The 27,839-nt window shown below is 43.7% G+C and overlaps 1 protein-coding gene across 6 annotated transcripts; it reads right to left on the reverse strand.

Annotated features, from left to right (window-relative positions):
• Positions 1-16: 16 nt before the first annotated feature.
• On the reverse strand, positions 17-27,590 carry Anapc7 (anaphase promoting complex subunit 7). Of its 6 annotated transcripts, XM_063225603.1 has the most exons (12): positions 26,042-26,226; positions 24,770-24,904; positions 20,393-20,579; positions 18,122-18,241; positions 12,182-12,293; positions 10,698-10,851; positions 9,711-9,853; positions 7,548-7,665; positions 6,524-6,720; positions 3,942-4,166; positions 2,251-2,401; positions 17-693 (listed from the first exon to the last, which is right to left on the reverse strand). In XM_063225603.1, exons 3-12 carry the CDS (start codon positions 20,477-20,479, stop codon positions 504-506), a joined length of 1,497 nt encoding a protein of 498 aa, XP_063081673.1. In that variant the 5' UTR covers positions 20,480-20,579; positions 24,770-24,904; positions 26,042-26,226; the 3' UTR covers positions 17-503. The 6 variants fall into 6 exon arrangements, with proteins under 6 accessions (XP_063081673.1, XP_063081671.1, XP_063081674.1 ...); XM_063225601.1 differs by lacking the exons at positions 24,770-24,904; positions 26,042-26,226 and adding an exon at positions 27,572-27,590; XM_063225604.1 differs by lacking the exons at positions 24,770-24,904; positions 26,042-26,226 and adding an exon at positions 26,313-26,463.
• Positions 27,591-27,839: the final 249 nt, after the last annotated feature.

Below are 27,839 nucleotides of genomic sequence, written 5' to 3' on the forward strand. Positions count from 1 at the left end.
CATCACCACCACCACATCGTGACTACACAAACCAAGTTTATTAGTTAACCGCCCCGTGCACCTGGGTTGCACTCGTCACACCTGTGTCTCGGCTGGCCCAAATGCAGGCTAGGTGCCAGCGTGGCGAAGGGGAAGCTCCGTTGGCTTAAGGCATTGGTACCAGTACAGGAGGAGGCCAATCACAAGGGAACAGCCCAAAAAGACGACTTTCGGGAGCAGCAAAGCCTGCGTCCCCGAGAGGTGACCTCTTGCTCCTGGAGGGTGGGCCGTTCCTTCAAACCCATCTAAACCACAGACAACCACACTCCAGTCCTCGAGCTGTTGGATGTGGCCCTTAGCACATCAAAGTTCCTCGGCCTGCCGGCCCTGGCAAGTCTGCCACTGAGTCTCTCAGTCCTCACTGGGAGGCAAAATCGGGCCGGCTCGCTGGGTGGCAGGGCACCTGCTACAAGCACATATGGAGTGTGTCACTGTCCTCGGGCGCCTGGGTCCCAGAAGCGCCCTCACTGCATGCCAAACCACTGCTCCTGGTCGGCCCACTGGGCCGCCTCACTGTCACTTCCTTCCAGGTCCCCTTCTTCCCCACTCCCTTCCATGTCGTCCACATCCTCCTCCTGGGTGGCATCCGTGGGACTCTCCTCCTTCTCCATCTTCTGCATCCCCTCGAGAGACTTCTGGTCATTGGGGTCCAAACTAGAGGACAACAAAACAGAGGAGAGGCTTGAATCTCTGCTTGGCTTCCTGCTGGCAGATTCGGTGTCCTCGCTGGCCTGGCAGTGAAACGAGTGCGGTCACCAAGAAACTGCCAAATCCTGGGACCATTCCAGCCGCAAGGCTGGACTGAGGCTGTCCATGCCAGAAATGAAAAAACACATTTTCCCCCATTTTTTGAGTTCTCCATATGAGTTTTTCTCCACAAATTTCTTAAACCCTTCCACACCGCTTGTCCCTATCATTTCACTCCAGGTCACCAGCTGTCATAAAAAGAAAGTGGCAAACAATCGCTTTAAGAAAAATTCAAATGCAATTTCTTACAAGTGGAATTTTAAGTTATGGCATTACAAAGAAAGAAGTTATTCTACTGAGGGTAAACTGTTCATGCTCCTAGGACACAAAGAACGTGCCAGCAGTAGCTCTCATGCCTAGAAGCAGGCAGCCCACTGCCTGCGGAACCCACTTGGAAGCTCCAAGGTCAGGACCAGGGCCCAGCTGCCCCCCCCCACCCAGAGTGAGCCACACACCCTGCAAGGTTCAGCGGCTCCGAACACACATTTATTTGGCTTCTAAGCGATTTCGCCTCTTGACTTCAGGACCAACCCAGCAAGTGTCTGATCCTCAGCAAAGCCCACCTCTATTAAAGCCTGCAATTGCACTTTTCCAGTTGTTTCTGGACTTCCAAAAAGCAGCTAAAACCCAAGCTGGGTTCCTGCTCTTATTTCCATGGATGTAGGCTAGCCTGTCATATCTCTCCTTAGAAACGTCCCTGCTCTCATCTGCACCCAAAGCTCCTGCACTCCAGACTGTCCCGAGCCTTCTACAGGTTGCTGCAGTCAGGCACCGTCTGTGACCAAGAGCTTTGGGAATCCCAGCACCCCAGCGATCAGAGATGCCAGGCCCACAACGCTGCTCCACTGTCTGCTTAGTGGATGGTGAACGTGACTGGACCCAACTACACACAGCCCCTTGCCATGGCTGCAGACACACAGACAGCCCTCGGAGAAATCACTGCTATATTCACCAGTACAAACACCACTATTTATTTCATATTTACTACATACTAGGTGCAGTGTCACAAGCTTTACATGGAGTAATCATTTAATCCTCACTCACTGAGTCCCCACGAAGTGGTCAGAGACAAGGAAATCTGTCAGTAACGTGGCCAAGATGACAGTGTAGGTAGCATTCAGAACCACAGCTTGAGTTCTTAACTGCTACAATAGGTGGAAAAATGGGGAGGCACTTACAGTGCTCTGATTTGAAACAGAACAGAAAGTACACACTCAATACAACCCTGTAAAAATACATGCATGTGGGCGAGGGCAGCAAGATCCGTGCCCCGAGCATGGATGTTATAAACACGCGGTTCCAAGTGAGACAGTTCTCTCTTTACTCTGAGAAAAGAACTGTAGAGATCATGAATTCACAAATAATTTGTCTGCCATGACTGTTACCGCCTTCAGCAGCGCGGGGCAGAGTGTGCGTGACCGTCGCTCCACCCTCCTCGTGACCCCTGCGGCACACGGTGCCTACCTCAGTGCTATGCTGTACTGGTCCATCGCCTCCTGATACTCATTGACAGCCACAAGGAAATCTCCCAGGATGCGGTGCAGGACACAGTCACTCTGGTTAGCCAATGCGTTCCTCAGCAAAGCAATGCCATCTTCGTATTTCTGTTCTCTGCCTGAAAAGAGAAAGACCCTCAGTGCCCTAATTCAACAGCACTTTGAAAATACACTCCCAGTCAGCTCGTACCACCAGCACACCCTGACAACTTCTTAGTGGACACCTTCAAGGGAAGGACGCTGTGACACAGCAAGAGCAAGTGCGGCTGAGCTCTTACTTTGTCAGGGAATCCACAGATTAAGATCGAATTTTCTTAACACGCTCACCATGGGGCTGTAACTGCCTCACCGTCGGGCAGCTTGGACCACCAGGGGTGCATGCATGACTGTCCCATGCACGACTGTATCGCTTCTGTCACCAGCTGTACAAGCCACCAATGGGACATGTACCCTGGTGGGTCAAGCCAGCATTCCTAACCATATTTCAAAGCCGAAGCCAAAGGTATTTTGTTTGTCCAAGTAGCCCAAGTCCAGATCATCACAAATCTCAGAAATCAGGATACGGAGCACACGCTCTGTCCCTCACTGCTGTCACCCCATGCTGCCGTGGGATCTGACAATGAGAAACTGTCACTAGACGTGACCTCTTGATCTTGGGACAAGAGCCATGAGCCAAAATAAAACTCTCCATTATAGTTTAAAAAATAAACAGTTGGGCATGGTGGTGCACACCTGTAACCCCTCAGCACTCAGAAGGCTGAGGCAAAAGGAGTGCTGCAAGTTCGAGAGCAGCCCAGGCTACGGAGTGAGTTCAAGGCCAGCCTGAACTGCAAACCCAGACCCTGTTTCAAAAAACAAAACTCTAACAAATAAACAAAGCCAACAAAAATGGTGACATGTACCTGTAATCCTAGCACTCTGGCAGGCTGAAGCAGGAGGGTCAACAAGTAGGAGTCAGGCCAGGGCAACGTAATGAAACAATGTTTCAAGATTTAAAAATGTAAAACTAAAAAAGATAAAGGCAGTACTATAAAGGCTCTGGGTTTCAAAGCCAGAGATTTAGCTCAGTGGCATGCGCCCCTACCTGGCAAGTGCAAGGTCATAAGTTCGATCCCTGGGACCAAAAAACAAAACAAAAACAAAGGCCATGGGGCTGGGACATAAGTACTTATGCTCACCAGCATAAGTACCTGCCTTGCAAGCAGGTAGTCGTGAGTTCGATCCCCGGTACCGGTAAAAAAGAAAAAGACAAAAAAAAAAAAAAAAAAAAAAAAAAATCAAAAAAACAAAGATTTCAATTCCCAGTCCACACAGACAGACTGGTAGAAAGATACTAAAAAAAAATAATGTCTTTAGAATATCCAGATAGCTTAAAAACAGTTCAAACTAGCTAAAACCAGGTAGCTCTTTTAGCTCAGAACTAAGACCAGACAAAGAGAGGCGAACAGGAACCAGTCAATTTGAGCTGGTTTCAACTAATCGAAGCAGGTCCGGCCAGCTACATTTTGGCTGTGCTAAATATAAGCCAAGTGTAGCAGGCTTAGACCTGCTCCAAAATATACACGCTGGTCTGGTCAACTGTGACCGGCTGGGGCTGGGAGTCCACTCGAGACTTTTATAAATACCAATGATGAACTGGGAAGAAAATGAGATACTTACTAAGCAGTTCTGCTTTTTTCACCACAGCCTTAATGTAATCCGGCCTCTGGGCCAGGGCTTTATCTAACAGAGTTTTGGCTTTCTCCTGTGTGACCGGGTCTTCCAGACAAACGGTTGCTAGAAGGGTGAGAGTCTGGGCGTTGGCACCTAGGGTTTTATAAACGTTGTTTGCCATGACCATTGCTTCTCGGATACTGTTAGAGGCTAAGTAACACTCGATGAGGCCTGAAAAAGTCAACACACAAGTGCAGTCCCATCACCATCTCAAGCCATGCTTCCACACTGAGAGCGCTCCCAACCGCAAATCTTTGAAGTTTCAGACCAAGGGCAGGCCAGGGAGACCAGTGACAGTGAGGGTGGCCCAGCAGCCACACTGACAGAACGGTAACACGCGCTCTTCCTTGGAGCCCCTGCCCTGCAAACACACCTCCTGTCAGCAAAGGAAAGGGAGCCTGTGGCAGCCCAGCTGAACACTAAAGAGCACCTTAACACTAATCATTACCTCGCTGCTTAGCCAGGAGACTGAAGAGGCCCAGATGGTGTCTCCAATGAAACCAAGGTTCCACCTTAGTTTCACTGGTGTCAGTCACTTGGCAGGGCGAGGAAGGCCCCAAAGTAAATGTCCAACCCTACCACTAAAGAACCCACTGTCAGGGGGTAGGTAGGAAACAAGGCAGACGCTTCCATCGGAAACAACAAAGCTGTCTCAAAGGCGCTTCTGAAATCAGATGGACCCAACACTGCGACTGGCAGGTCTGAGCTCTCTTCACCCCCACAGCAAAGCGCCCTACAAGGTCACTTCAAAGAGTCAGCTCAATTCATCACACCGAGAAGCTGAGAGCTGAGGAGGAACTTCTTGGCAAAGTACTCATCAAAACATAAAAACAGCTTACACCCCAAACCCACACAATCCCTGGCAGGTTTTCTGTGCATGCTCCTCCACCCCAGCAGCATTTATAACATTTGTGCACGCTCTTCCATACACTTTGTTACTTAGCCAGAAATTACCTAACCCTTAAGGCCAACATGTGAGAGTCCAAGTCCAGCTGTCTGCTCTTACTGTGTAGCTTTACTTCTCTGCTAAAGCCTCGCTTTAGCAGGAATTGGGACAGAACCTAAAAGAATGCACTTCTCAGGTTAGGGCGCAGCCCAGGGGCAGGACACACGCCCCGCAACCAAGGCTCTGGGCAGACCCCAGCGGCTCACACACACGCGCACACACACAGGTACGCTGCACTTCACGAAGGAAAGACAGCCACAGCAAAGAGGGAGCACAACACAAACTGCCAAAGGGCGCAACCAGAGTCACCCTAATCCAACCTCTACGTGACAGCCAGAGACAGGGCAGCCCAGGAGGCCTCACTGGCCAGCGGGAACATTCTCGGCCCCAAATGCTTGAACACCCTTTGCCCAAGCACTGTGGTAGTAGAGCTGCCCACCAGCATGCCTGCCCTGTGGAAAAGGTACGGGGCCGGAAGGAGCTGGCCTGATGGGTGCTGGGAGGCTCAGGGAGCTGCGGCTGTGAGACTGAGACTGAGATATTAGCAGCTCAGTTCCCTGGCGTTCTCTCAGGAGCTAAGACAACTCCCTCTCCCTGCACAAACCCCGGACAGGCACGGCTCCCTGGCTATATAAGCAGATTTGTTCTTTCCTCCAACATCCAAATTTTCTCAAATTTGAACTTATCTTCCTGTTAGGAGCAAATAACTCTTAGATTCCTGCTTTATTTTTAAATTCTTATAAAAATATGTTTTAGAGGAACTGCATCTTATAAGATCTATTTTAGCGTCTGTGACTGAGTCACTGAATGTTGCTGAAGCTGGCACAGCTCCTTTGAACTCCTAGGGTCACTTCACATGAACTTAAAACATTACATAACAAAACAGAGCTGGACCCCAATCATCCCACTGTGAAGGTCACAGTGGACAGCCTGGTTCCCACAGCCTACACTGCCTCAAAGGGGAGTTGTGCTCTGAGTAATTATGTCACGCAAATAAGACAACTGTGGAAAAAAAACAAAGACATAACCAAGCAATTTAGCACAGTGCCTGACAGATTCTCATTAACCATATGCCCATATCTGAAGTGGAAAAAAAAAGGGACAAAGTACCTATCCCTACTATCTGCTCAACAAAACTACCAAAAAAACAAAAACAAAAACAAAAAACAAGCCGGGCATGGGGACATACTTCTGTGATTTCAGCACTCAGGAGGCTGAGGTGAGATGATCACTGCAAGTTCGAGGCCAGCCTGGGCTACATAGTAAATTCAAGGTCTCCCAAAATAAAGAAACCCTGAATAAGAAAAATAGATTCTAGACAGTATAAGGTAAAATTCTAGTGAAAGCCCTAACTGAATGTAAAATATCTAAGGCAGTAATTCTCAAACCTCTCTGCATACTGGCACTAATAGGGATCTTCAAAACCCAGCAGTGTCCCCTATGTTCCATCTTTGCCCACTCACCTGGCAGCTTGATGGCTTCAAAGCTTCCCCAGGTGATTCTAATACACAATAGTTGGGAAACGCTGGCCTAATGAAACCTTCTACCTGAGTGCAGTGGCCTGCGGATTCACACTACTCACCTTCGTAACAATCTAAGCGACAAGGTGCAAGCCTTATGGCCTCCCGGAAATGGATTATTGCTTCTTGGACTCTGCCCATATTCCTAAGTGCTGCTCCTTTAAGTAGCAAGGCTTGAACACTGTTACTATTCAGCTGAATGGCCTTGGCTCCTAGGTACAGGGCCCGGGAGTAGCGTTTACTGTAGAAGCTATGACACCTATGGGGGATACTGGAAGTTATCCGACAGTACTATGAAGCTTCACCCATAAGTCAAAGAGAAGGCCCCACACACGACTGCTAATACCAACCGCACTCACAGCTGTAAAATGTTAATGAAGAAGCAAAATAATCCAAAAGGTCTACTATGTATTTATTTGTTTTTTGAGACAGGGTCTCGCTACACAGTTCAGGCTGGATTTGATGTAGCCCAGGCTGGCCTTGAACTTGCAGTAATCTTCCCTTCTCAGCCTCCCAAGTGCTGGGATTAGACATGCAGCACCATGCCCATAAAATATTTACCTTTAAAGCAGAAAGCTTGACATGGAAGAGAAAAATTATGGGAGAGTCTAGTGATTTGGGTACATTATGAGCTAAGAGACATCCAAAGGATTTGTAAAACCAGCTCAACTACAACATAGATATACTTAATTTTATTTTGTGATCCTGGGGGTCAAACTCGGGGCCCTTCACATGCTAGGTAGGCCTCTATTCCTAAGCAACGTCCAGCTCTGAAGCTAATAAGGAAGGAGCACCTCCAGTCCTGTCACAGGGGAAAATGTGCCATCTCGTTAGTGTCAACCCTGGAAGCAGGCGTTAGTGACCCTTCTCTAAAAAAGAAACACTCAGAGAGGTGTGTGTGCATCCAAACTGGCAGGGTGTGATGTATGTGATCCAAGTCTGATTACGTCTTACACCTATGCTTCCTACCAACATGCTCTTTTAAAAACACTTTATTTATTTATTTATTTATTTTCCAAGCAATACTCTAAGAGAAACCACAATCGCCTAACGAATCTAATGAGAAAGGCAAACACACAAACATACCCGGAGACCACCCAGGGCTCTGCATGCTGATCAGAAATATTGAAAAGGCGGCAGCCAAGGTTCTCCACATCCTCCAGCCGCCCTTCGCGTGCCAGCAGGTAACCGTACACATCCATTCCTAAAAGGAAAGACATGATGAGAGAAGACTCTTTCATTACAGCAGCAAAGTCCTCAACAGAGACAAGAGTCACCAAGCAGAGGTCAAGCAGAGTCCTGGTTGCTGCAGGGTTTGAGCCCTTTCCGTCATCATGGCTCCTCCCACCAGGGTGGCCACTTTCCAAAAATGACTGTTAAAAAGCAAAGCTCATCCAAAACAAGACAGGCAAAGGGGCAGAAAGACAGGTCTCACAACTGAAAAGCTGTTACTGTCATGAACTGCTGCCACTATATCTGTGGTGTGACAGACATAGCTCTTCTAAACTCATAGCCAGAAAATGCCCAAAAAAGGCATCAAATAGGTGCTGTCCCCCAGGAGCTCTTGGCAGTGAGGAACACACGTTTGCTTTGGAGAAAAGGCCAGGCTCCTCTCATAAGCTGCCTGATTCCAGGAAAGGCATGTAGGTCCTTCTAGAATGTGGTTCATTAAAGAACATCACCCTGCTAGTACCCCCAAACCCCTATCCTTCTCTCATTCCCGCTGTAGAGGGCCCCCGCTTGCATCGCCCCCCTTCCCACCCTCCTCCTGCATTCCTTGCTACCCCCAACTCCGATGAAAACTCCTCTCAAACCAAGACTACAGCAACACCCCTGCTGCCCCTGGATGTGGAACTGAGCTTACGACTCCCAGCTGCCATTGCCACTAGACTAGCATTTTTTTTTGTTTGTTTGTTTTTTTGAGACAGTGTCTTGCTAAGCTGGCCTGAGACTAGCACTTCTTTTTTTCTTTTGGTATCAGGAATTGAACTCAGGACCCTGCTTGCCAGGCTGATATTTACGCTGCTGAGCCATGTTCCCAGTAGCAGACTAGTACTTCACACTTCATTTAAACACCATTTTCCAGCCAGGCGTAGTAGCTCACGCCTGTAATCCCAGCACTGGGGAGGCTGAGGTGGGAGGATCATTGAGAGTTCAAGACCAGCCAGGGCTACAAAGTGAGCTCAAGGCCAGCCTGAACTGCATAATGAGACCCTCTCTCAAAAAGACAAAAAAAAAAAAAAAAAAAAAAAAAAAAAAAACCAAAAACCACCACTTTCCTCATGGGCACAGGCAGCATGGAGGAGAGGAATAAGCACTGGGCAGGATGGAGACCTTACGTAGACAAATACACATCATCCTGAGCCTTCTCCTCTGCATGCTTCTGAAGCTCACCTCCTTGTCAGTACCCTTAGTCCACAAGACTACTTACTGTCGCAGTTTATTTTCCTATGGTCTTTTTTGGGACTTATTACAGAGGTCAGCTAGTCCACCTTAGCTCCCATTGCTCCTGGGCATGCCCTCCACACACAGGCCGTCACCCACAGCCTGTGGAGCCCCTGATCTGACAGCATGGTGCCATCTTTGCACTGCAAATTAGCAACTGTTTGCTGTATCTGCTGCCTTTAACTACCTTATCCTTCCCACTTTTTGACGGTCTCACTATGTACTTCAGGTTGGCCTTGAACTCACTAAACAGTGCATCTCAGGCTGGCTCAAAATCGGGCAACCCTCTTGCATCAGCTTCCTAAGTGCTGTGATTATAGCCGGGCACCCCCCTTTTTTTCATTTGTTTGAAACAAGGTCTCAGTGTGGAACCCAAATTGGCCTTGAAATCATGGCAGTCCTCCTGCCTCATCCTCTCAAGTGGTCTTATCCCTTTCTTAATAGGTGTTTCCTTATTCATCTTCATTACACCACAAACATGTAAAATTCCCTAAAAGGGATTATGGTTCTGGGGTTGTCATCCAAATCCTCAGTCTGGCACATCATAAATTTATGATTCATAAAGAGGGCGTATGACCCCCCCAAAAAAAAGAAAAAAAGCCAAATAATGGTGTACAAGGAGATGACGTCCAAATTCAAGCAAAAATAACTGCTCAAAATGGAACTACCAAAGTGTTAGAGACATGTGTGAGAACCTAAAAAAGTAAGAGCACTGTCCTAAACACAGAATACTGTACTGAAAAAGTGTCGGTTCACACTGCATTGTCAGCCTGACTTCTCTGCCCTGCCCCAAGAACGACTTACCTTTTATTAGGTAGGGGTCCAGCATCTGAGCCTGCTCAAACTTGAGGACAGAGTTCTTACTGTCTCCAGCTCTGAAGTACAGATCTGCTAAGCTTCCCAGCAAGTCCACGTTATCTCGCAATAAGGACTTTTTTTCTAGTGAACTGAAGACATTAAACAATGAACTTTAAATATCTATTATAAATGCTTTACTTTTTTTTTTTTTTCTTTTGAGACAAGGTTTCACTACGCAGCTCAGGTTGGCCTAGAGCTCACTTTGTAGCCCAGGTTGGCCTTGAACTCAAAGCCATCCTCCTGCCACAGCCTCTAGAGTGCCGGATTATAAGGAAGCACCACTAATTCCAGCCTTTACTTACTTACTTAATTAATTAATTTATTTTGGTAGTGCTAGGGAGTGAACTTAGAATTTCACAAAGAACTACATCCCCAACCCTTTCTTTAAAAACAAAAACAATTGAGAGTTTCATTAAATTGCTAAATTCTTCTTGGTTACTGGGCTTCTCTTGTTTTGGTATTTTGTTTTGAAGACATGGTCTCGCTATGTAGTTCAGGCTGGCCGTGAACTCACAGCCTCCTGGGCACTGGGTTTAGGGCTGTGTGCCATAATGCCAGGCTGGGCTACTCTTGAGTGGGGATGATTTCTGCATGCACAGAACTGAGTTTAGTTCAATTTTACATTTTTATAGGTTCCCAAAACAGACAATTAGGCTCTCAACCATTGGGGACATCACAAGAATAACACAACCCAAAGATAATTGGCTGCCACACTGAGAAGCGCTTCATTTTTCTATGCTGCTAATGTAAGTACATAACACCATCAGACAGGGGCCTCAAGAATATTGAACTAGGGGCTGGGGATTTAGCTCAGCGGCATAAGCGCCTGCCTTGCAAGCAGGCAGTTGTGAGTTTGATCCCTGGTACCAATAAAAACGAAAAAGACAAAAAAAAAAAAAAAAAAGAATATTGAACTAACGCTGTGGCTCTCACCAGATGGTGTTGATTGCTCTTGAGTTGTCACCAGTGTGCACAAAAGCATATGCTTTGATCCACACAGAGAGCCAGTCCAAGTTAGGCACAGTCTGGATCACATTCATTGTCATAGACGCCACCTCTGCACCTTTTACAGAAAGGGACAGCAAACCTAGCCCAACAGAAAGCAGGGGAGAGAAAGTAAGGAACATCCCTCTTCCACAGCGCAAGGAACAAGTGACACTCTCCAGAATACAAGGCAACCCCTTCCCTATTTCTGATCAGCATGTGTACAACTGAAGAAACACAATTTATTAATTTTTGGTGGTGTAGATGGAACCCCGGGCCTCCAGCATGAGAAGCGTATACTCCACCATGAGCTATATCCTCAGATCCAAGAGATTATTTAATATTTCTTGATTCAGCATGTGCCAATGCAGCAATACAGGCACACCCATGTTTATAGCATCACAGTCTATAATAATTAAATCTTGGAAACAGCAAAAATGACCACCATCTGATGACTGGATAAAGATGTGATTTGTTAATACAACAGAATACTACTCTGCCATAAAGAAGGATAAGCCTGCAACATTTCTAGTTAAATGCATGCTTTTTGAGACCAAAGTCTTTTTTTTTTTTAAATCCGTACTGGGGATCGAACTCATGACTGTGCACTTGCAAGGCAGGTGCTTATGCTGCTGAGCTAAATCCCCAGCCTGAGACCAAACTCTTTAAGTGAAATATAAAGGACACTGCATAGTCTTTTTGGTGTGAGAAACTGCAAGTGTAAATAGGGAACAAAATGTATGAAAGATACAGTGAAATAGGAAGGAAATGTTCAAATGGGAAGGGGAGCTAAGGAGGGGAAAGAAGGGAAAAGAAAAATATTGACAGAAAGAGGAAAAAATGGAAGCAAAACTTTTTGTAAATAAGGAAGGGAAGAGATGATGAAGGGATGGGGAAAAAAAGAATCAAGTTATATCATATACAAGAAAAAATTCCCATCATTATGTATACCTAAAATGTGCGAATAAGCGTAATTTAAAAACAAACAAACAAAAAATGCCGGAGAATGCAGGGAATTGGGGGGGGGGGGGCGGGCGGGCCAGCAGGCGTACTAGGGATCAAACCCAGGAGTACTTTACCACTGAACCACATCCACAGCCCATTCATTCCTTTACAGATTTTTGAGACAGGCTGTGTAGCTCAAGCTGCCCTTGAAATCTCACTGATCCTCCCACCTCAACTCCAGAGTGCTGGGATGACAGGTGTATGCCACCATGCCTGGCTATTTCTCCTTTTGAACCAGTCTCACTAAATTGTCCAGGCAGGCCTCAAGCTTGCAATTCTCCTGCCTCAGCCTCCGTTAGTGCTGAGATTATAGGTATGCATCACCACACCTAGCTTGCAGGGAACTCTGTAAAACAATCTATCCTGATGTATGCCCATGAATTGAGAATACTATCTCTGACAGGAAAATGGCAGAAAATTATCTATACCTAGAATGGCATCCAGGGCTAGTGGGCACTGCCTCAATACCTCCTTGTAGCTGGTGACTGACGGGCGCTCCTGCCCAGCCTTCTTATACAGATTTGCCAGCATCATGTTTATCTGTATGAGCAAAAAGAAAGAACAGTAAGTGCATCTGCAAATAGTGTATCTCACCATGAGAAAGCTCTGGTTTTTATTACCAGGGAATAGTCTACCTTTTACTGGACAACAGCCCTGTGCAAATAAAAAAGAGAACTCTATTCATTAAAACAAAGAAGAAAATGCTAGCCTTGCTTTTCCTAGGTTCTCTCAACTCTACAAAGAAAGTCACACTACCCTCTTGTCTGCGTAACCACAAGACACATTCACATGAGAGACGTGCTAAGTCTAGTTACCTTGATTCTGTCTAGATCTTAAGAACATACAACTTTGGGGCTGGGGATTTAGCTCAGCGGTATAAGCACCTGCCTTGCAAGCAGGCAGTTGTGAGTTTGATCCCTGGTACCGATAAAAAGGAAAAAGACAAAAAAAAAAAAAAAAAAAAAGAACATAAACTTTTCTAGAAGTATTTTATGTATTTTAAATTCAATGAATATAAAGGTATCAGAAAGTGAAGAATTACTGACATTGCCGGTCAGGAAGAATCAGACTGATTCTTCCCCTAAAAGAACTGAGACACACAAAAGTAAAATATTTGGCTTCTGACAATCAGAGGAGTGGCCACATTCTGGTCTAATATCTAAAGCTTTGACCCACATGTACTGTTTAACTCACCAAAGTAATGCCACAGAAGTCAAACTCAAACTGACCTCCAGAAGGACAATGATTCAGAGATTAGTTGCTCTATTAAATACAGTGAGTGCAGATATATCTGCATTTTAGCACAATATAAACATGTAACTTGACAAAGCAATCTTGAAACAATCCTTTCTAAACATATAGCAGGAAGAATTTAAGAAAATCTAAGTGCCATAAAATATAGATATTGCAGGCTAGGGATAAATGACATTCTCAACAGTACAAACAGAAGAGTGCAATATTCGAATTTAAAATAAAAGATCTTTACCACCCCCCCCCACTGCTAAATTTGACTGGCTTAAAAATAAAATAAAATAAAATAAAAGATCTTGCTGGGTATAGTGGCACACAAGTGCAATCCCAGCACATGGGAGAATGAGGCAGGAGGATTACTGCAAATTCAAAACCAGCGTTGGCTACATACAAGACCAGCTTCAACACACAGTGAGACTCTGTCTCAAAAATAAAGCAATAAGTTTTTAAAATAAAATAAATATCTTAAATGTAACACAGTGATGGGAAAATCATTAATCTAAGGGAGAGGTCAACATGAGGACACAAAAGAAAAAAATCCTCAATACAGTGGTACCTCAGTTCACAAACTTAATTTGTTCTATGATTTTGGAAAAATGACCAGATTTGTGTTTGTGTAGGAAAGACAGCTGCAGCCATTTTTGTCACCTGATGCAAACAAAAACAAAATTTTGTCAAACTCTTCTGGTTAAAACCAAACTGTTTGCAAACAAAAGCATCCATGGACTGAGGTACCACTCTACTGTATCTTCAATTATCTGTAGCTTAGCATGCCAGATATTTACTCAAGAGCAGCTCTTTTGAAAGTAAGATTAAGCTATACTATAAGCATGTACCAATTCCCCAAACATGACTTTTCTGTATTACAAACAAACACTAAAAAAAAAAAAAAAAAAAAAAAATCACAAAGCCAGAGGAGGTGCCCCACACCTGTAATGCCAGTTACTTGGGAGGCTAAGGCTTAAGGCCGATCTGGGCAGCTTGGCCAGACTCATCTCAAATTTTAAAAAAGCTGGGACTGTAACTCAGCGGTACAGTGCTGGTCTAACATGCAACACTCTGGGTTCCCATCCTCACTACTGAAAGGAAAAAAAAACTACAAAAGAAAAAAAATGGCTCGGAATGGCTAAGGATTGGGCCCAGCAAGCACAAGGCCTTGAGTTTGATTCCCCCCCCTAAAAAAGCTCAGAAAAACATTTGTTCCAATTATAGACCTACATTATACAAAAGTTTAGTATAGCAATAATCTACACTAATTCAAGCAATAAAAGAATAAAATACTATAGATAAAATTTTTTTGAATTGGCTTCAGATATCCCACATTAGGCCCACCTCCATCTTTCTTATTTTTTTGAGACAAGGTCTTGCTTTGTAGTCTACGCTGACCTTGAGTTCACTACGTAGCCCAAGCTAGCCTCAAATTTGCTGCAATTCTCCTGCCTCAGCCTCCTGAGTTCTGAGATTACAAGCACAAAACTCCAGGATATCAACACTTCAAAAGAATAAAAAGTTAAATTTAAGATCATTCTTTGACTGCTTGTTATTAACAAATTGATGAAATATCAACAACCTATAATCCCAGTACTCAGGAGACTGAGGCAGGATTACCATGAGTTCCAGGCCAATCTGGGATATACAGTGAGATCAAGGCCAGCCTGAACTACATAGCAAGACCCCCATCTCAAAAAAAAAAAAAAAAAAAAAAAAAAAAAAAAAACTCAACAAATACCAAATATCCTTGACTATCACTCTGAAAAAATGAATTTCAAGTACTACCTAATGAAAAGGTCAAATCTTCTTAAAATAGATGTTAGAAAAATTATAAAGCCATATTCTACTAGTTACAAAGAGAAGCAATCATCATTTTCTAAAAGCAAAGTGAGAAATCACATGTTGGTATGTTTAAATGACTGAAGATTTACCAAGATCTAACAATCTAACACTGGAACTCTCCTTTCAAATGTGAGGGAATGTGTGGTGGTGTTTACCATGTATCAACAGATGTTCAAGTAGACGTATTTGACTCACTTCCTTGTTCTTTACACAGACTGAGAAGCCCGTTAACTCCCTAGCAGACAAGAAAGAAAACTGTAAATACTACAGGTTAATTTTGGAGACACACACATTTGCTTTTCCTGTCTACAACAGCTCTAATGCAAGGAGGATATGTACTCCTAACAACCACTCTCGAAGTCCCTCTAAGAATGATGGCTGTAAGCATCAATCACTGGATGGATGGCACAAAGCCAAGATTCTCTGCATTCTTCATTGTCTAAAACTATGTCCCCAAATACCTGCAAGTCACTATGAAGGAAATCATGCTAATTTCTAATAAAACATGTAACAGTATCATTCACTGTTTATAATAAAAAATGGTGTCCTCATGAAACAGACATGATGGCACATATATGTAATTCCAGAAGCTGAAGCAGGAGGAGAATCCGAGCCTAGCACAGGCAATTTAGCAAGACCCTATCTCAAATAAAAAGAATAAATAAAAAGAGGTAAGGATAAAGCACAGAAGTAGAGTTGCCTAGTGTGTACAAGCCCCTGGGATAGACTTTCACAATTGCAAAAGAAGCTTATTCTAAAAGAAAGATACATTAAGCATAGTGATGCACATTCCTCAAATAGGCAAAAAATTTTAAAAAAGAAAAAGAAAAAAATGCAAAAAATTATTCTTAGGGTAAAAAGACTTTTTTAGGATACTACAACATAATTTAATACCTAGAATCTAACTAGGCACACAAAATAACTCATGTATGTAATCCCAGCACTGAGGGAGACTGAGACAGGAGAATTTCAAGTTTGAGTCCTGCATGAGCAAGTTAATATGATCCAGTCTCAAAATGAAAAATAAGAAAACAAAAAGCCCTAGTATCGGGACTGGGGATTTAGCTCAGCGGCATAAGCGCCTGCCTTGTAAGCAGGCAGTCGTGAGTTCGATAAAAAGGAAAAAGACAAAAAAAAAAAAAAAAAAGTCCTGCCATCCACGTTTATTATGAGACAGGTTAGCCCATGATATATTTCCAACTGTTTTTAATAGAAGGTATCATCATAAAATATACCCAGGAAACGCCTTAGTTTTAAAACTCAGAAAATAAGACTGGGGCCATCACTCAGTGGCACAACATAAATATAGCACGCTTGACACCCTGGGTTCTATCCTCAATGTATGTGGCACACATGCACCTCAAAATAGGAGAGTTCCTTAATACAAGGAAGGGCTTAAATATGTTCTAACAAGCCTGGTTTGTTTTATTTATTTGTTTTTTTGTTTATTTATTTTGAGACATGGTCTCACTATGCAGTTCAGGTTGGCCTTTAGCTCATTATGTAGCTCAGACTGGTCTTATACTTACAATGATCCTCCTGCCTCAGCTTCCCAAATGTGGTAGCATGTGCTACCACACCCAGCTAAGTCTGGTTACCTTAAAAACTTTCCAACATCTAAATGAATTATTTAGGAAAATACACAAGCTCCCTATTGGTTAGATTCCTTGTGTTTTAAGGAATATATACAGACATCACACCAATAAAATTTCCTCCTGTCAAACACAAGTTGCATACAATACTTTTTCAAGAAATGACAAGAGCAAGTGACATGAGAATATCTTTCAGAATATTAAATACTGATATGCATTTAACCATAATAGCAAGGATTTAAACTACACTTCAAAAAAACTTGATGCTAGGTGTGGTGGCACATGCCTATAATCTGAGCACTCAGGAGGCCAAGGCAGGAAGATCACTAAGGGTATGAGGTCAGCCTGGGCTACATAGCAAGACCCTGTCTACTAAAAATTGCTCAGAATGTGCCAGCCCTTTGATTAATATGGGATGAATCCATGTCTAGGAATGTAGCTCACTGGTAGATCATTTCCCTAGCATGCACCAAGTCATGGGTTTGATCTACAGCATGCAAGGAAAAACAAAAATAAAGACAAACAAACAAACAAACAAAAAAGGAATTTTTGCATATAGAGAAAACACTATTGTCCTCACTTTATAAGTAAGGGGAAAGAGGTTGTTAACCTGCTCAAGTTCACGATACATAACTCATATGCCTAAACTCAAAAGACCTAGATCTGATTTCAGTTACATGTGTGCTCTTTACTACAACATGATGCCCAATCAAACACAAACATATATTCCACCCATAAGCAAGCTCAAAGAAGTCTTGTAGTCTTGAAAATGAAAGGGATCAATTTGGTATCCCCATCAAATGCAAAAAATGAGGCTCTAAAAATGTGTTTTTGGGGCTGGAGATTTATATATATATATATATATATATATATATATATATATATTTTTTTTTTTTTTTTTTTTTTTTTTTTTATTAAAATGAGATGCAATGGAGGGGCTGAAGATTTAGCACAGAGACGTAAGTGCCTGCCTGGCAAGCGCAAGGTCCTGGGTTCAATCCCCAGTACCAAAAAAAAAAAAAAAAAAAAAAGCGTTTTTGCCACCTGGAAGTTTTGGTTTTGTTTTTGTGGTACTGCGGATTGAAGCCAAGGCCTTCACACTGAGCTACATCCCCAGCTTTTTTTTCTCCCCCAGACTTTTTAAAAATTTATTTTGAGACAAATTCCTGCTAAGTCATTAAACTGTCCAGATTGGGCTTGAAGTTGAAATCCTTGTGGCTCAGCCTCTGACTGCTGGGATTACAGGCATGGGCCAAAGCATCTGGCTGTGGAAGTGTTCTGCAAATCACTATGCCCTACAGCAAGAAGTAAAAAAAAAGAATACATACTTGTAGTATTGTCTAGCTATCATTTACATCAACTGAGCTTGAAAGAACTCTTAAGAACTAAGTGTGGTGGCACATGTCTATAATCCCAGCATCTAAGAGACTGGGCAGGAGGATTGCTGTAATTTAGAGGCCAGCCTCATACAATGAAACCCTGTCTCAAAAAAAAAAAAAGAAAAAAGAAAAAAAAAGAAAGTGGTTCATCGAGCTCTCAACCCCTACTCCATTACCAGCAGCAGGAAAAGAGGTAGAGTCCCAAGTGAAAGGCTCGGCTGGCCCTCCTAGTGCAGAGAAAAAACATGGAGGAAATAGGCTTGGAAGGGCTGAGGAGGAGAAAAATTTCCTACCATGGGTGAATTCAACTTACTTTGGGAGTTCTCTGCCTTGAGGGGATCCCATCAAGTATAGCAATGGCGTCTTTATCTTGCTTTAACATTGTATAACATTCAGCCATCTTATATTTCACTTCTATTTCAGATGGAAGACACTAAAAGACAAGGAACACATCTATTCAAAATGTGCAGCATTTACCCTGTATCGCTTCAGTATGGCACTTCTTCAAAATGATAAACACAGGATCATATGATCCAGGTATATAGTCAAAAGAACTGAAAACAGACACCCAAAAAAGATTTGCATTTTCACACTCGAATTTTCACAGCAGTATTTTTCATGGGCAAACAGTAGAAACAATAAATGTCCCTCAAATAATGAACAGATAAACAAAATGTGGCACATCCATACAGTGGCATATACGATAGAAACAAGAAATAAAGAGCTGATTCATAGCCAGCATGGTGACACATGCCTGTAATCTCAGCCCTCAGAGGCTGAAGCAGGATTGCCACGAGTTCAATGCCAGCCTCAACTACATAGTGAATTCAACGCCAGTCTGACCTATACAGTGAGACCCTGTCTCAAAAAACAAAACCAAAATAAAAAAAAAACAAAGAGCAATTCATGGTGTAACAAATCAATTTTAAAAATAACATGCTAAGTGACGGAAGCCAGACATAGTAGACCAGTATTATACAATCCATTCACAGAAAATGCCCAGAATAGGTAAATACATACCAAGACAAAGATCAAAAATTGCCAAGGGTGGAAAGAGGAATAGGAATGCAGACCAACTGTTAACATACATGAGACTCTCTCTAGGGTAATGAAAATGTTCAGAAATTACACAGTATTGATGGCTGCAAAATCTTGTGATTATGCTCATTAAATTACACTTTTAAAGGCACATAATATATATATATATATATATATATATATATATATATATATATATATATCAATTATTAAAAAATTCCAGGTGAGAGCTGGGTGTGGTGGTACACTCCTGTAATCCCAGCACTTGGGAGCTGAGTCAGGAGGATCATTGCAAGTTTGAGACCTGCCTGGGCTACAAGGTGAGCCCAAGACCAGCCTGAACTGCACAGGGAGATCCTGTCTCAAAGAGACCAAAAAAAAAACTTCCAGTGGGGAAGTCCAGCATGGTGGCACACACCTGTAATCCAGCACTCGGAAGGCTAACCCTAACCCTAAGGCTTATCTCAATAAGAGGATTGTTGTAATTTTGAGAACAGCCTGGCTACAAAGTGAGCTTGAGACCAGCTTGAATTGCATAGCAAAACCCTGTTTCAAAAAAGAAAACTAACTAACTAACTAACTAACTAAATAAATAAATAAATAAATTCCAGTTGGTCATGGTAGCATAAACCTGTAATCCCAGTACTTAGAAGATTTAGATAGGAGAATCCCAAATTCAAGGGCAATCTGTGATATAAAAGGAATTCCAGGCTAGCTTCAACTACAATGGAAAGTAGTCTTACAAAAATATAAAATATGTAAAATAAAATAGCCAGGCTTGGTGAAACATGCCTATGATTTTGGCACTTGGGAAGATGAGGCAGGAGGACTATAGCAAGTTTGAAGCCAGCCTGGGATATTCAGCCTGTAAATTCAAGACCAGCCTGAACCACATACCAAGACCTTGTCTCAAAAATTAAAAAGGAAACTAAGCATGGTGGTACATACCTGTCTCAAACAAACACGAATGAAATAAAAAATGAAATAAAAATAAGTACATGACGATTGAATTTATTCACATAAAAAGTTTTGCATGGTGCTAGATATACACTAAATGTTAATTAAATGTTAGCTATTTTTTTTTTCCAGACAGGGTCTTGAACTTAAGTAACCCAGACTGGCCTTAAACTCATGGCAATCTTTCTGCCTCACCCTCCTGAGTGCTGAGATTAGAGATGTGCACCATTATGCCCAGCTAGTGTGAGTTATTTTTATGAACCATCCTACCTGTGATATACATATAACTTCCATTCAATGTCAGAAAGCAAAGGTTTTACATAGAGAAATATGAGATGAAGGTCACTCACTAGACACCTTCTTACACCTAAGTAGTTTTTGTCTCCTCACTCAGTTCCCCTTTAAATTATTTATTTTACCATCCTCTATGTCCAAACTTTGTCACCGCCTACATTAGTTTAGTCTTGAGGCACAACTGTCTTAGCATGCATGAGTTCACCCTGGGTTCAAGCCCAGCAAAGGGAAAAATAATGTTTTTTTGGACTATCTCCAAAAAAACTCCCAAAATCACAATTCTATTTTCAATTACCTGACTCTGTGGAGTCGATGCAGAATTTCCAGTTGAAGGTCTCACTTTTGAAGTTTTACTTAAGGCTTTCTTCTGCTGTAAAGCCATGGTATACTTACTCACAGCATTCCGATATTCCTTATCATGAAAGAGAGAGTCCGCATGATACACCAGAAGCTGGTACTTCTGAGCTGGGGAGAATAACTCACTAGAAAACAAAGAAAGAATACCCCTACATGGGTTACTTTGAAATGTTAGAAACAGCACCTGTTCACAAATCCTTGTATAACAAGTTCACAAAAAGTTAAATATAAGGGCTGGAGATTTAGCTAAGTGGCATGAATACCCGCCTGGCAAGCATAAGATTGTGCCTTAATTAACAGACTTAAAACTACTTGTAATTGGGGGCTGGGGATTTAGCTCAGTGGCATAAGCGCCTGCCTTGCAAACAGGCAGTCGTGAGTTCGATCCCTGGTACCGGTAAAAAGGAAAGACCAAAAAAAAAAAAAAAAAAAAAAAAACAAACTAGTTGTAATTGTACTTCCTAAAAAAGCAATGAGGGCCACAGATTTAGCTTAGCAGCACAAGCCTGGCAAGGGCAATGCTGTAAGTTTGATCCCTAATACAAAAAAAAAAAAAAAAAAAAAAAAACAATACCTAAGACAAAATTCAGTTAATACAGAGCTATACAAATAAAATAACACATATTTTCTTTCTCTTCTCTAACCCAACTCACTGTAACAGTCTGATACGCTGCCCATCCAAAGGTTGTTTTGGTGGCATGGTATCAGAGGGCAAACCTAGGCACTTGCACGCAAAATACTCTATAGCTGAGCTGCACTGCCAGCCTTTCTTTCTTTCGATTTTTTTAAAGACAGTTCTCACTAGGTAGCTCAAGTGGCCTTGAACTTATTATGTAGCCCAGCCTGGTTTCAAACTGATAGTTCTCCTGCCTCAGCCTCTCAAGTGCTGGGATTATACCACACCAGATTCTAACCCTATTTATTTGTTGGTTGGTTGGTTGTACTGGGGCTAGAACCCAGGGCCTGTACACTAAGCTACCCCCAACCCTTGCTTTTACTTTTTTTTTTAGGCAGTCTCACTGAGTTGCTTAGTTCTCCAAGGTAAACTCAAATTTGTAATCCTCCTGCCTCAGCCTTCCAGATGGTGAGATTAGACACATGAAACACCATGCCTGCTTTTAAATTTTACTTTGAGATGGGATCCTACTAAATTGCCCCAGATGACCTCAAACTTTCAATCCCCCTGTCTCAGCCTCCCAATCAGCTGGGATTATAGGTATTTGCCACCATGTCTAGCTAACAAATATAAAGGATAACAGTGACGAAGGAAAGCAATCACAGTACTTTAATGTTACTAAAGGATTGAAGATTTGGAAAAGATAAAGTTCACCACTTTGAGTATGAACCTGAAAACTCTTTAAATACTGAAAAAAATGCAAATACAAGAACAGAATGGAGGTCAGCGACATAGCTGTTTGGCATAGTCCGTCTGGCAAGTGCCAAGGCCCTGAGTTCGATTCCCAGTACAAAAAAGAAAGAAAAAGAATAGAACGGGAGGTAGGCATGCTGTAATCCCAGTACCTGGGAGGCTAAGGCAAGAGAATCACTGTGAGTTTGAGGCCAGCTTGGACTACATAAGGAGACTCCATCACAGGGGAAAAAAAAAAAAAAAAGAATGGGAGAGCCAATAGGCTAGAGTAGTGCAGAAAGGGAATTAGCCTTGCTTGAAATTTTTCTTTTTAAATCAGTATAGGAGACCGAACTCACAACCGCATGTTTGCAAGGCAGGCACTTACGCCACTGAGCTAAATCCCCAGCCCCTCAGCCTTGTTTAAATAAATCTATTTTTAATCTTACATACAAGTACTTAAAGCATTCTTACTTCCTTGAGCCTCAGAGGTGTAAAGACAATGTAAAAGAGCCAGCATGTTTCACACCTGTCTCTCTAACCTTAAGGTACAAATCCCTGGCTACTATTCTCTTCATCTACCATGCTAGGGAGCAAACAAACCCAAGGCTTCTGTGTTCTAGGCATGTGTTCCATCACTGAGCTACATACGTGGTCTTGGCTACCATTCTTGATAAAGAAACTCCTATTTTTTAAACTCCAATTCGATTTCTTTCCAAGTTTAAATGATTGTACAGTGTCAATAGGTAAAAAAAATTACAGAATTATACAGTTAATTTCTCAACAAAGAAGATATAGCAAGGTAGGCACTATAAATTAGGGGTTGCTAGGAGATGGATTGGGGAGTAACTGCAAATAGACATAAGGTTTTTTTTGGGGGTAATTAAAACATTCTGGGTTTAGTGTTGTGATAGATGCAGGTAGTCCCAGCACTTGAGAGGCCAAGGCAGAGCAGTAGGATCCTGAGTTCAAAGCCAGTTAAGACTATGCCTTGAAAAGAAAAAAATCCTTAAAATGCATAGAACTATACGCTTTTTTTTTTTTTTTTTTTTTTTTTTTTTAATTTAAACTATACGCTTTTTTAAAGGATGAATTCAAGCCAGAGATTTAGCTAAGCGGCACAAGTGCCTGTCTGGCAGGCTCAAGGTTGTGAGTTTGATTCTTAGTACCAAAAATAAAAAAGTTAAAAATTAAAATAAAAAGGATGAATTCAAGCTAGCACACAAAAAAGGACAGACAGGCTAGACACTAGATATAAAGTTAGGAAGCAAACTTAAGGAGTAAAAAGTATAGTCCAGATACTTAAGATCTATTCCAACTTTGAGATTCAATGTATTTAATAAGAAATAAGCATTTGATACTTTGATAAACAAAATATTAGCCAGGTGTGGTGGTGTACACCTATAATCCCAGCTACTTGGAAGGCTAAAGCAGAAGAATCACAAGTTCAAAGGGGCTGGGGATTTAGCTCACCTGTACAAGAACTTGCGTGCCAAGTGCAAGGTTGTGAGTTCAATCCCCAGTACAAAACAAAAAAAAACAAACAACCCCCCCCCCACACACACACAAGTTCAAGGCTAGCGTGGCCTCCTCAAGGCCTCCTCAGGCAGAAGGATTGCCAATTTAATGAGACACTGCCTCAAAATAAATGAATGAATGAAAAGGGCTAATAGTATTATAGCTCAGCCTTCCTTGGGTTCAATCACCAGCTTGAAGCAGTTTAATTCTTTGGGTAGACTAATTTACCTGTTATATGCTTTTTCATATTAGCTTAGATTGGCAGTTTTGGGCTGGGGGGGCAGGGTGAGTAGGGGAACTCAGGATCTCATGGTTGCCAGCAGGTGCTGTGTCACTAAGCTAAATCCCTTGTCCCGATTGGCAATTTCTTTCTGTTTTTTTTTTTTTTTTTTTTTTTTTTTTGTTCAGGCTCCTATGTAGTTCAGGCTGGCCTTAAACTCAAACAGAAAAAGAGCAACTAGGGGCTGGAGGTTTAGCTCAGCGGCATAAGAGCCTGCCTTGCAAGCAGGCAGTCGTGAGTTCGATCCCCAGTACCGATAAAAAGGAAAAAGACAAAAAAGAAAAGAAAAAAAAAAAAAAAAAAAAGAGCAACTATTACTATACCCACACAAAACATAAAGATGGTAACACACTTGCCTATGTATGTACAGGTAAATTATCTTTGGTATGATACATAAAAAATGTAACACTGATTCTTCTGTTTCTTTCTTATTCCTTCTGAAGGAAAAGAATACAATGAGATTCAAAACTCAAGGATATGTAGCTGCACACAAGAGAGGCTGAAGCAGGAGGATCACAGAGTTGTCCCGCCAGCTGTGCTACATTGTGATTCCAGGCCAGGGGACACTACATAACAAGACTGTCTGAAGCAAGAGAATCGCGAGTTTAAGGCCAGCCTTGAGTTCAAGGACAATATGAACTGCAAGCAAGACTCTATATCAAAAAAAAATAAAATAAAATAAAATAAACTCAGGTAGAAACTATTTCAAAATAATAAAGGTCAGAATTTAAACACTTTTAAGCTAAGAAACTGCCAATCCATTGGTCACGGTGGCACACATCTATAATTCCAGTGCTTGGAAGGCTGAGGCAGGAGGATTGCCACAAATTCGAGCCCAGCCTGGGCTACAAAGTAAGACCCTGACTAAAAAGAAAAGAAAAAAGAAAAAGAAAGAGCAAGCCAATCTAACTTAATATGAAAAAGCATGTTAGCAGCTAAATTAGTCTAGCCTAAGAATCACACTGCTTCAAGCTATCCTATAACATCTTCAAGTACCAGAATAATGACTAGTGTGTTAATCCTGAAAGTGGAAACTATGCTCTGAAACAAGAGTAATGGCTAGCACATTAATCCCTGATAAAGAAAACTACACTTCGACCTATCACTTAGAACCAAATGAAGAGCTCCAGAATAAACACGGAAGGCTGACAGAGACCAGCGCTCCTTACTGTCAACACCAAGTGGATGATGGTAAAATGATGCATCTCACTACGAGGTCCAGAGCACAGTGATGGAAATGAATCGGGGAGTCGTAGCTGCATTCGGGCATTCACAGGCCTTTCCTTTCTGACCTTGAGCAGCTTCTAGAGCCAGCCACATGCAAAAGGGAAGACAGAGTAGAAAATCCCATCATAATGCCATTTGGAGGCAGAACACGGTCTACTCCACTCCACAGAATGTAGATTCTGGGGAGCCACAGGGGACCAGGGTCCAGGCTGTGGCTCCTCTATTTACTAGACGCCTGAACTTGGTTAAAGTACTTTACCCCCTGAGACTGCACACATTTCTTTAGCACTTTTGGGGACTAGACACCGGCACTGTGTTTCTCTAATAGCGCTAAGAGTGAGGCAGACAACAAAACATGGCCATGGGACAGGAAAATGGGAGAGCAGGGCAATTTTGAGAGCCATTTGAGCCGAAACCTGAATGAAGCAGCTGATCGGAGGGCTCCAAGCACCAGGCTCAGCAAATGCAAAACGTTCAGAGTGAAGGCGAGCTCCCGCCAGAGAGGCTGGGTACCCTGGACAGAGTCAAGCGGATGCTCGGACTCCGGAGCCCGGGGAAGGAAAGAACTGCAGCAGCGCAGGGAGGGCTTCAAGCCAAAGAACCGGGCTGGAAGAAGCCCTGGCTTCGTCTAAACCTCACTGGACGGTAGGCGAGCCCACGAGAAAGGGGCATCGCTCCTGCAGCTCGCGCGAGGCCTCAGCAGGCGCCGCTCCCACCCAGCCCAGGGTGTGGAGAGTCGGGGAAGCAGGCAGCCCCTCGCGATGCACTCGGGGGAAAACGCCGATCTCCAAAGTGGGACGAAGGCACAAAAGCCAGGGGAGCAGGTTTCTACGAGCGGCACAAGGAAACGTCCTTCGGGAAGGTGCCAGGAGGGGAAGAAGACTGGCCCAGCAAAGTGACGTTCGTTCGCTGCACACGGCGACAGATACCTCGGCAAGCGGCCCGACCCCAGGCCTGGGTGCCACAGCCCGGGGGGACCTCGGAGCAGCCTAGCATCCCCGCGTCCGCCCCGCGCCGGCTCCCTGGGAGCTCAACTCGCGCGCCCCAAGTGGGCTCCGCCCGCAGAGACGCTCACTCTGCCCTCACAGCGTCAACGCGGTACTCGAGGCCGCGGCTTCCCGTCCCGTCCGCGCCTCCTACACCACCTCAGCCCCCCGCTCCCAAACGGCCGCCGCTCACTCCTCAGCCCCGGGCCGCTCCCCGACCCGACTCACGGGTTATTATTACTCATTGTAAGTAACAAGCTGCTGAGAAGCCGCACGTTGGAGTGCAGCCCCGCGGCTGCCATGTCCCGCACATGGTCTATAACATTCATCTTGCCCGGCAAGGCTATGGCTGGCGGCGGCTAGAGAGGCGGGAAAAGCCGGTAAAAAAGCCTTTAGGCAAGATTCAAAATGGCGGTGCCGCCGGGGTCCATCAGTGCACACGTGGCCCCGCCCCCAAGACTATAGGTAACTACTCAAGTGCCTGAATTTAAAAAGTCACCTGGGTTCCCCGGGGGCCCGCGAGGTGGGGCCATTTGTTGTTTTTAAGCAGAGATTACATCATCGTCCTGAACTGATAGGCTCCGTTCTTATGGGACTTTGCCAGCGCGGCGCCTGCCCAACATGGCGCTGGGCCCTAAAACGACACCTTGTCCCTCCCTTACTAACTTCCGTGTTCTTCTTCCAAGCCAAAATAAATTGCCCGCTTTTCTTTCGCGCGCGCCAAAGGTTCTCCAATCCTCTCCCTCCACAATGCCCCGCCCACTCACGTAATCTCCATCCCCAGCCTAACTTCATAGAAGCCGGTCCTCAGTTTACCCTTGTTTTTAAGGGACCTTGCAATCTCCTGCAACTGTGGCAATAAGGGCTTTTTTTTTTTTTTGTCTTTTTGAGACAGGGTTTTCCTATGCCATTCAGGCTGGCTTTGGGCTCACTCTAATCCAGACTGGTCTCGAACTTGCAACAATCCTCCTGCCTCAGTCTCTTGAGTGCTGGGATTGCAGGATTTTTAAAAAATACTTTTTCTTAATGCTGTCTTTGTCTCCCACTGTGCCCAAAAAAACCCTACCATTGTGGTGCCGTGCCTGGTCTGTTGGGGTGTGCAGCTCCTGGACAGCTACTTCAGTTTGAGCTCCCTGCAAAGAACCAGCCTTGCTCTTGCTCTCCTCTCTGCCTGTGCCGTCATCGGCAGCCATTCAGCACTGGACCACCTTGCCTCCAACAGGTGAGTCATTCCGCGTCCCAGGTGCTCCTGTCGCTCTCCCTCTCTTAAAATCGTGGCCCCTGTCAGGACCCTCACTTCCTTCAGGAGACCCCTCTCCCCTAGATGATGACACCTATCTCTACACCACCCCTAACAAGGATGACCAGCTTCTAACTTTGGCTCACCCTCAATTCAGTCACTATGGGAAATAGTCCCTTCTTACCCCCCAAAACACATTCCAGTCAGGTGTCTCTTAAAAAAGTTAAACACCTCAAAAAATTTAAACGCCCTAGGTCTCCAGGAGACCATCAAATCAAAATGACTTTTACTGCCAAGACAGTTTGGACCCAGTACCATCTTTTTAACAGCTGCTGGCCTGAGGACTCCAGTTGACAAGTGTCCTCCGTGACTTAGACAACTTTTGCTATCACTATGGCAAATGGTTAGAAATTGTTTGCGTAAAAGCCTTTTTTGCTCTTAGGGTGCGTCCCTCTCTCATTCAGGCATGTGGGGCAACCCAAATACTCCTGCCAGCTCCACATCGCCAAATCCCTTACCTGATAACCCCATTGAGCCTCTTGGTGGTGTCCATTCTGCCTTCTCCTCCACCTTGTCCACAAGAACCCCCTTAGTCTCCTGAGCTGGACTCACCCACCCAGCCTCTCTCTCACCCTGCCCCCCCAACTCTTCCTCCCCCACCCCTCTGGTGTCATTTTTCTCTACCCGCATACCACACTGGATGTCCCTCCTTCGCCTTTGCCATCTCTCAGTTAAACTTCTAAATTTCTCAAGTTGATACAATGTATCAAGCATAAGAGTCCAGCC

Source organism: Cavia porcellus, unplaced genomic scaffold, assembly GCF_034190915.1.
Source record: "Cavia porcellus strain 051 isolate PalLab524CR breed Dunkin Hartley unplaced genomic scaffold, mCavPor4.1 scaffold_16, whole genome shotgun sequence".
Classification (NCBI taxonomy): domain Eukaryota; kingdom Metazoa; phylum Chordata; class Mammalia; order Rodentia; family Caviidae; genus Cavia; species Cavia porcellus.

Excerpts from the sequence above, each read along its gene's own strand:
- Anapc7 (XM_063225600.1), bottom strand. The coding sequence starts at position 26,142 with ATGAATGTTATAGACCATGTGCGGGACATGGCAGCCGCGGGGCTGCAC. Across the intron at positions 20,580-26,041 it reads ACAATGAGTAATAATAACCC|TGAGTTATTCTCCCCAGCTC; the intron begins GTGAGTCGGGTC and ends TTTGTTTTCTAG. Across the intron at positions 10,852-12,181 it reads AGCCCTGGATGCCATTCTAG|GTTTGCTGTCCCTTTCTGTA; the intron begins GTATAGATAATT and ends CTGTTGGGCTAG.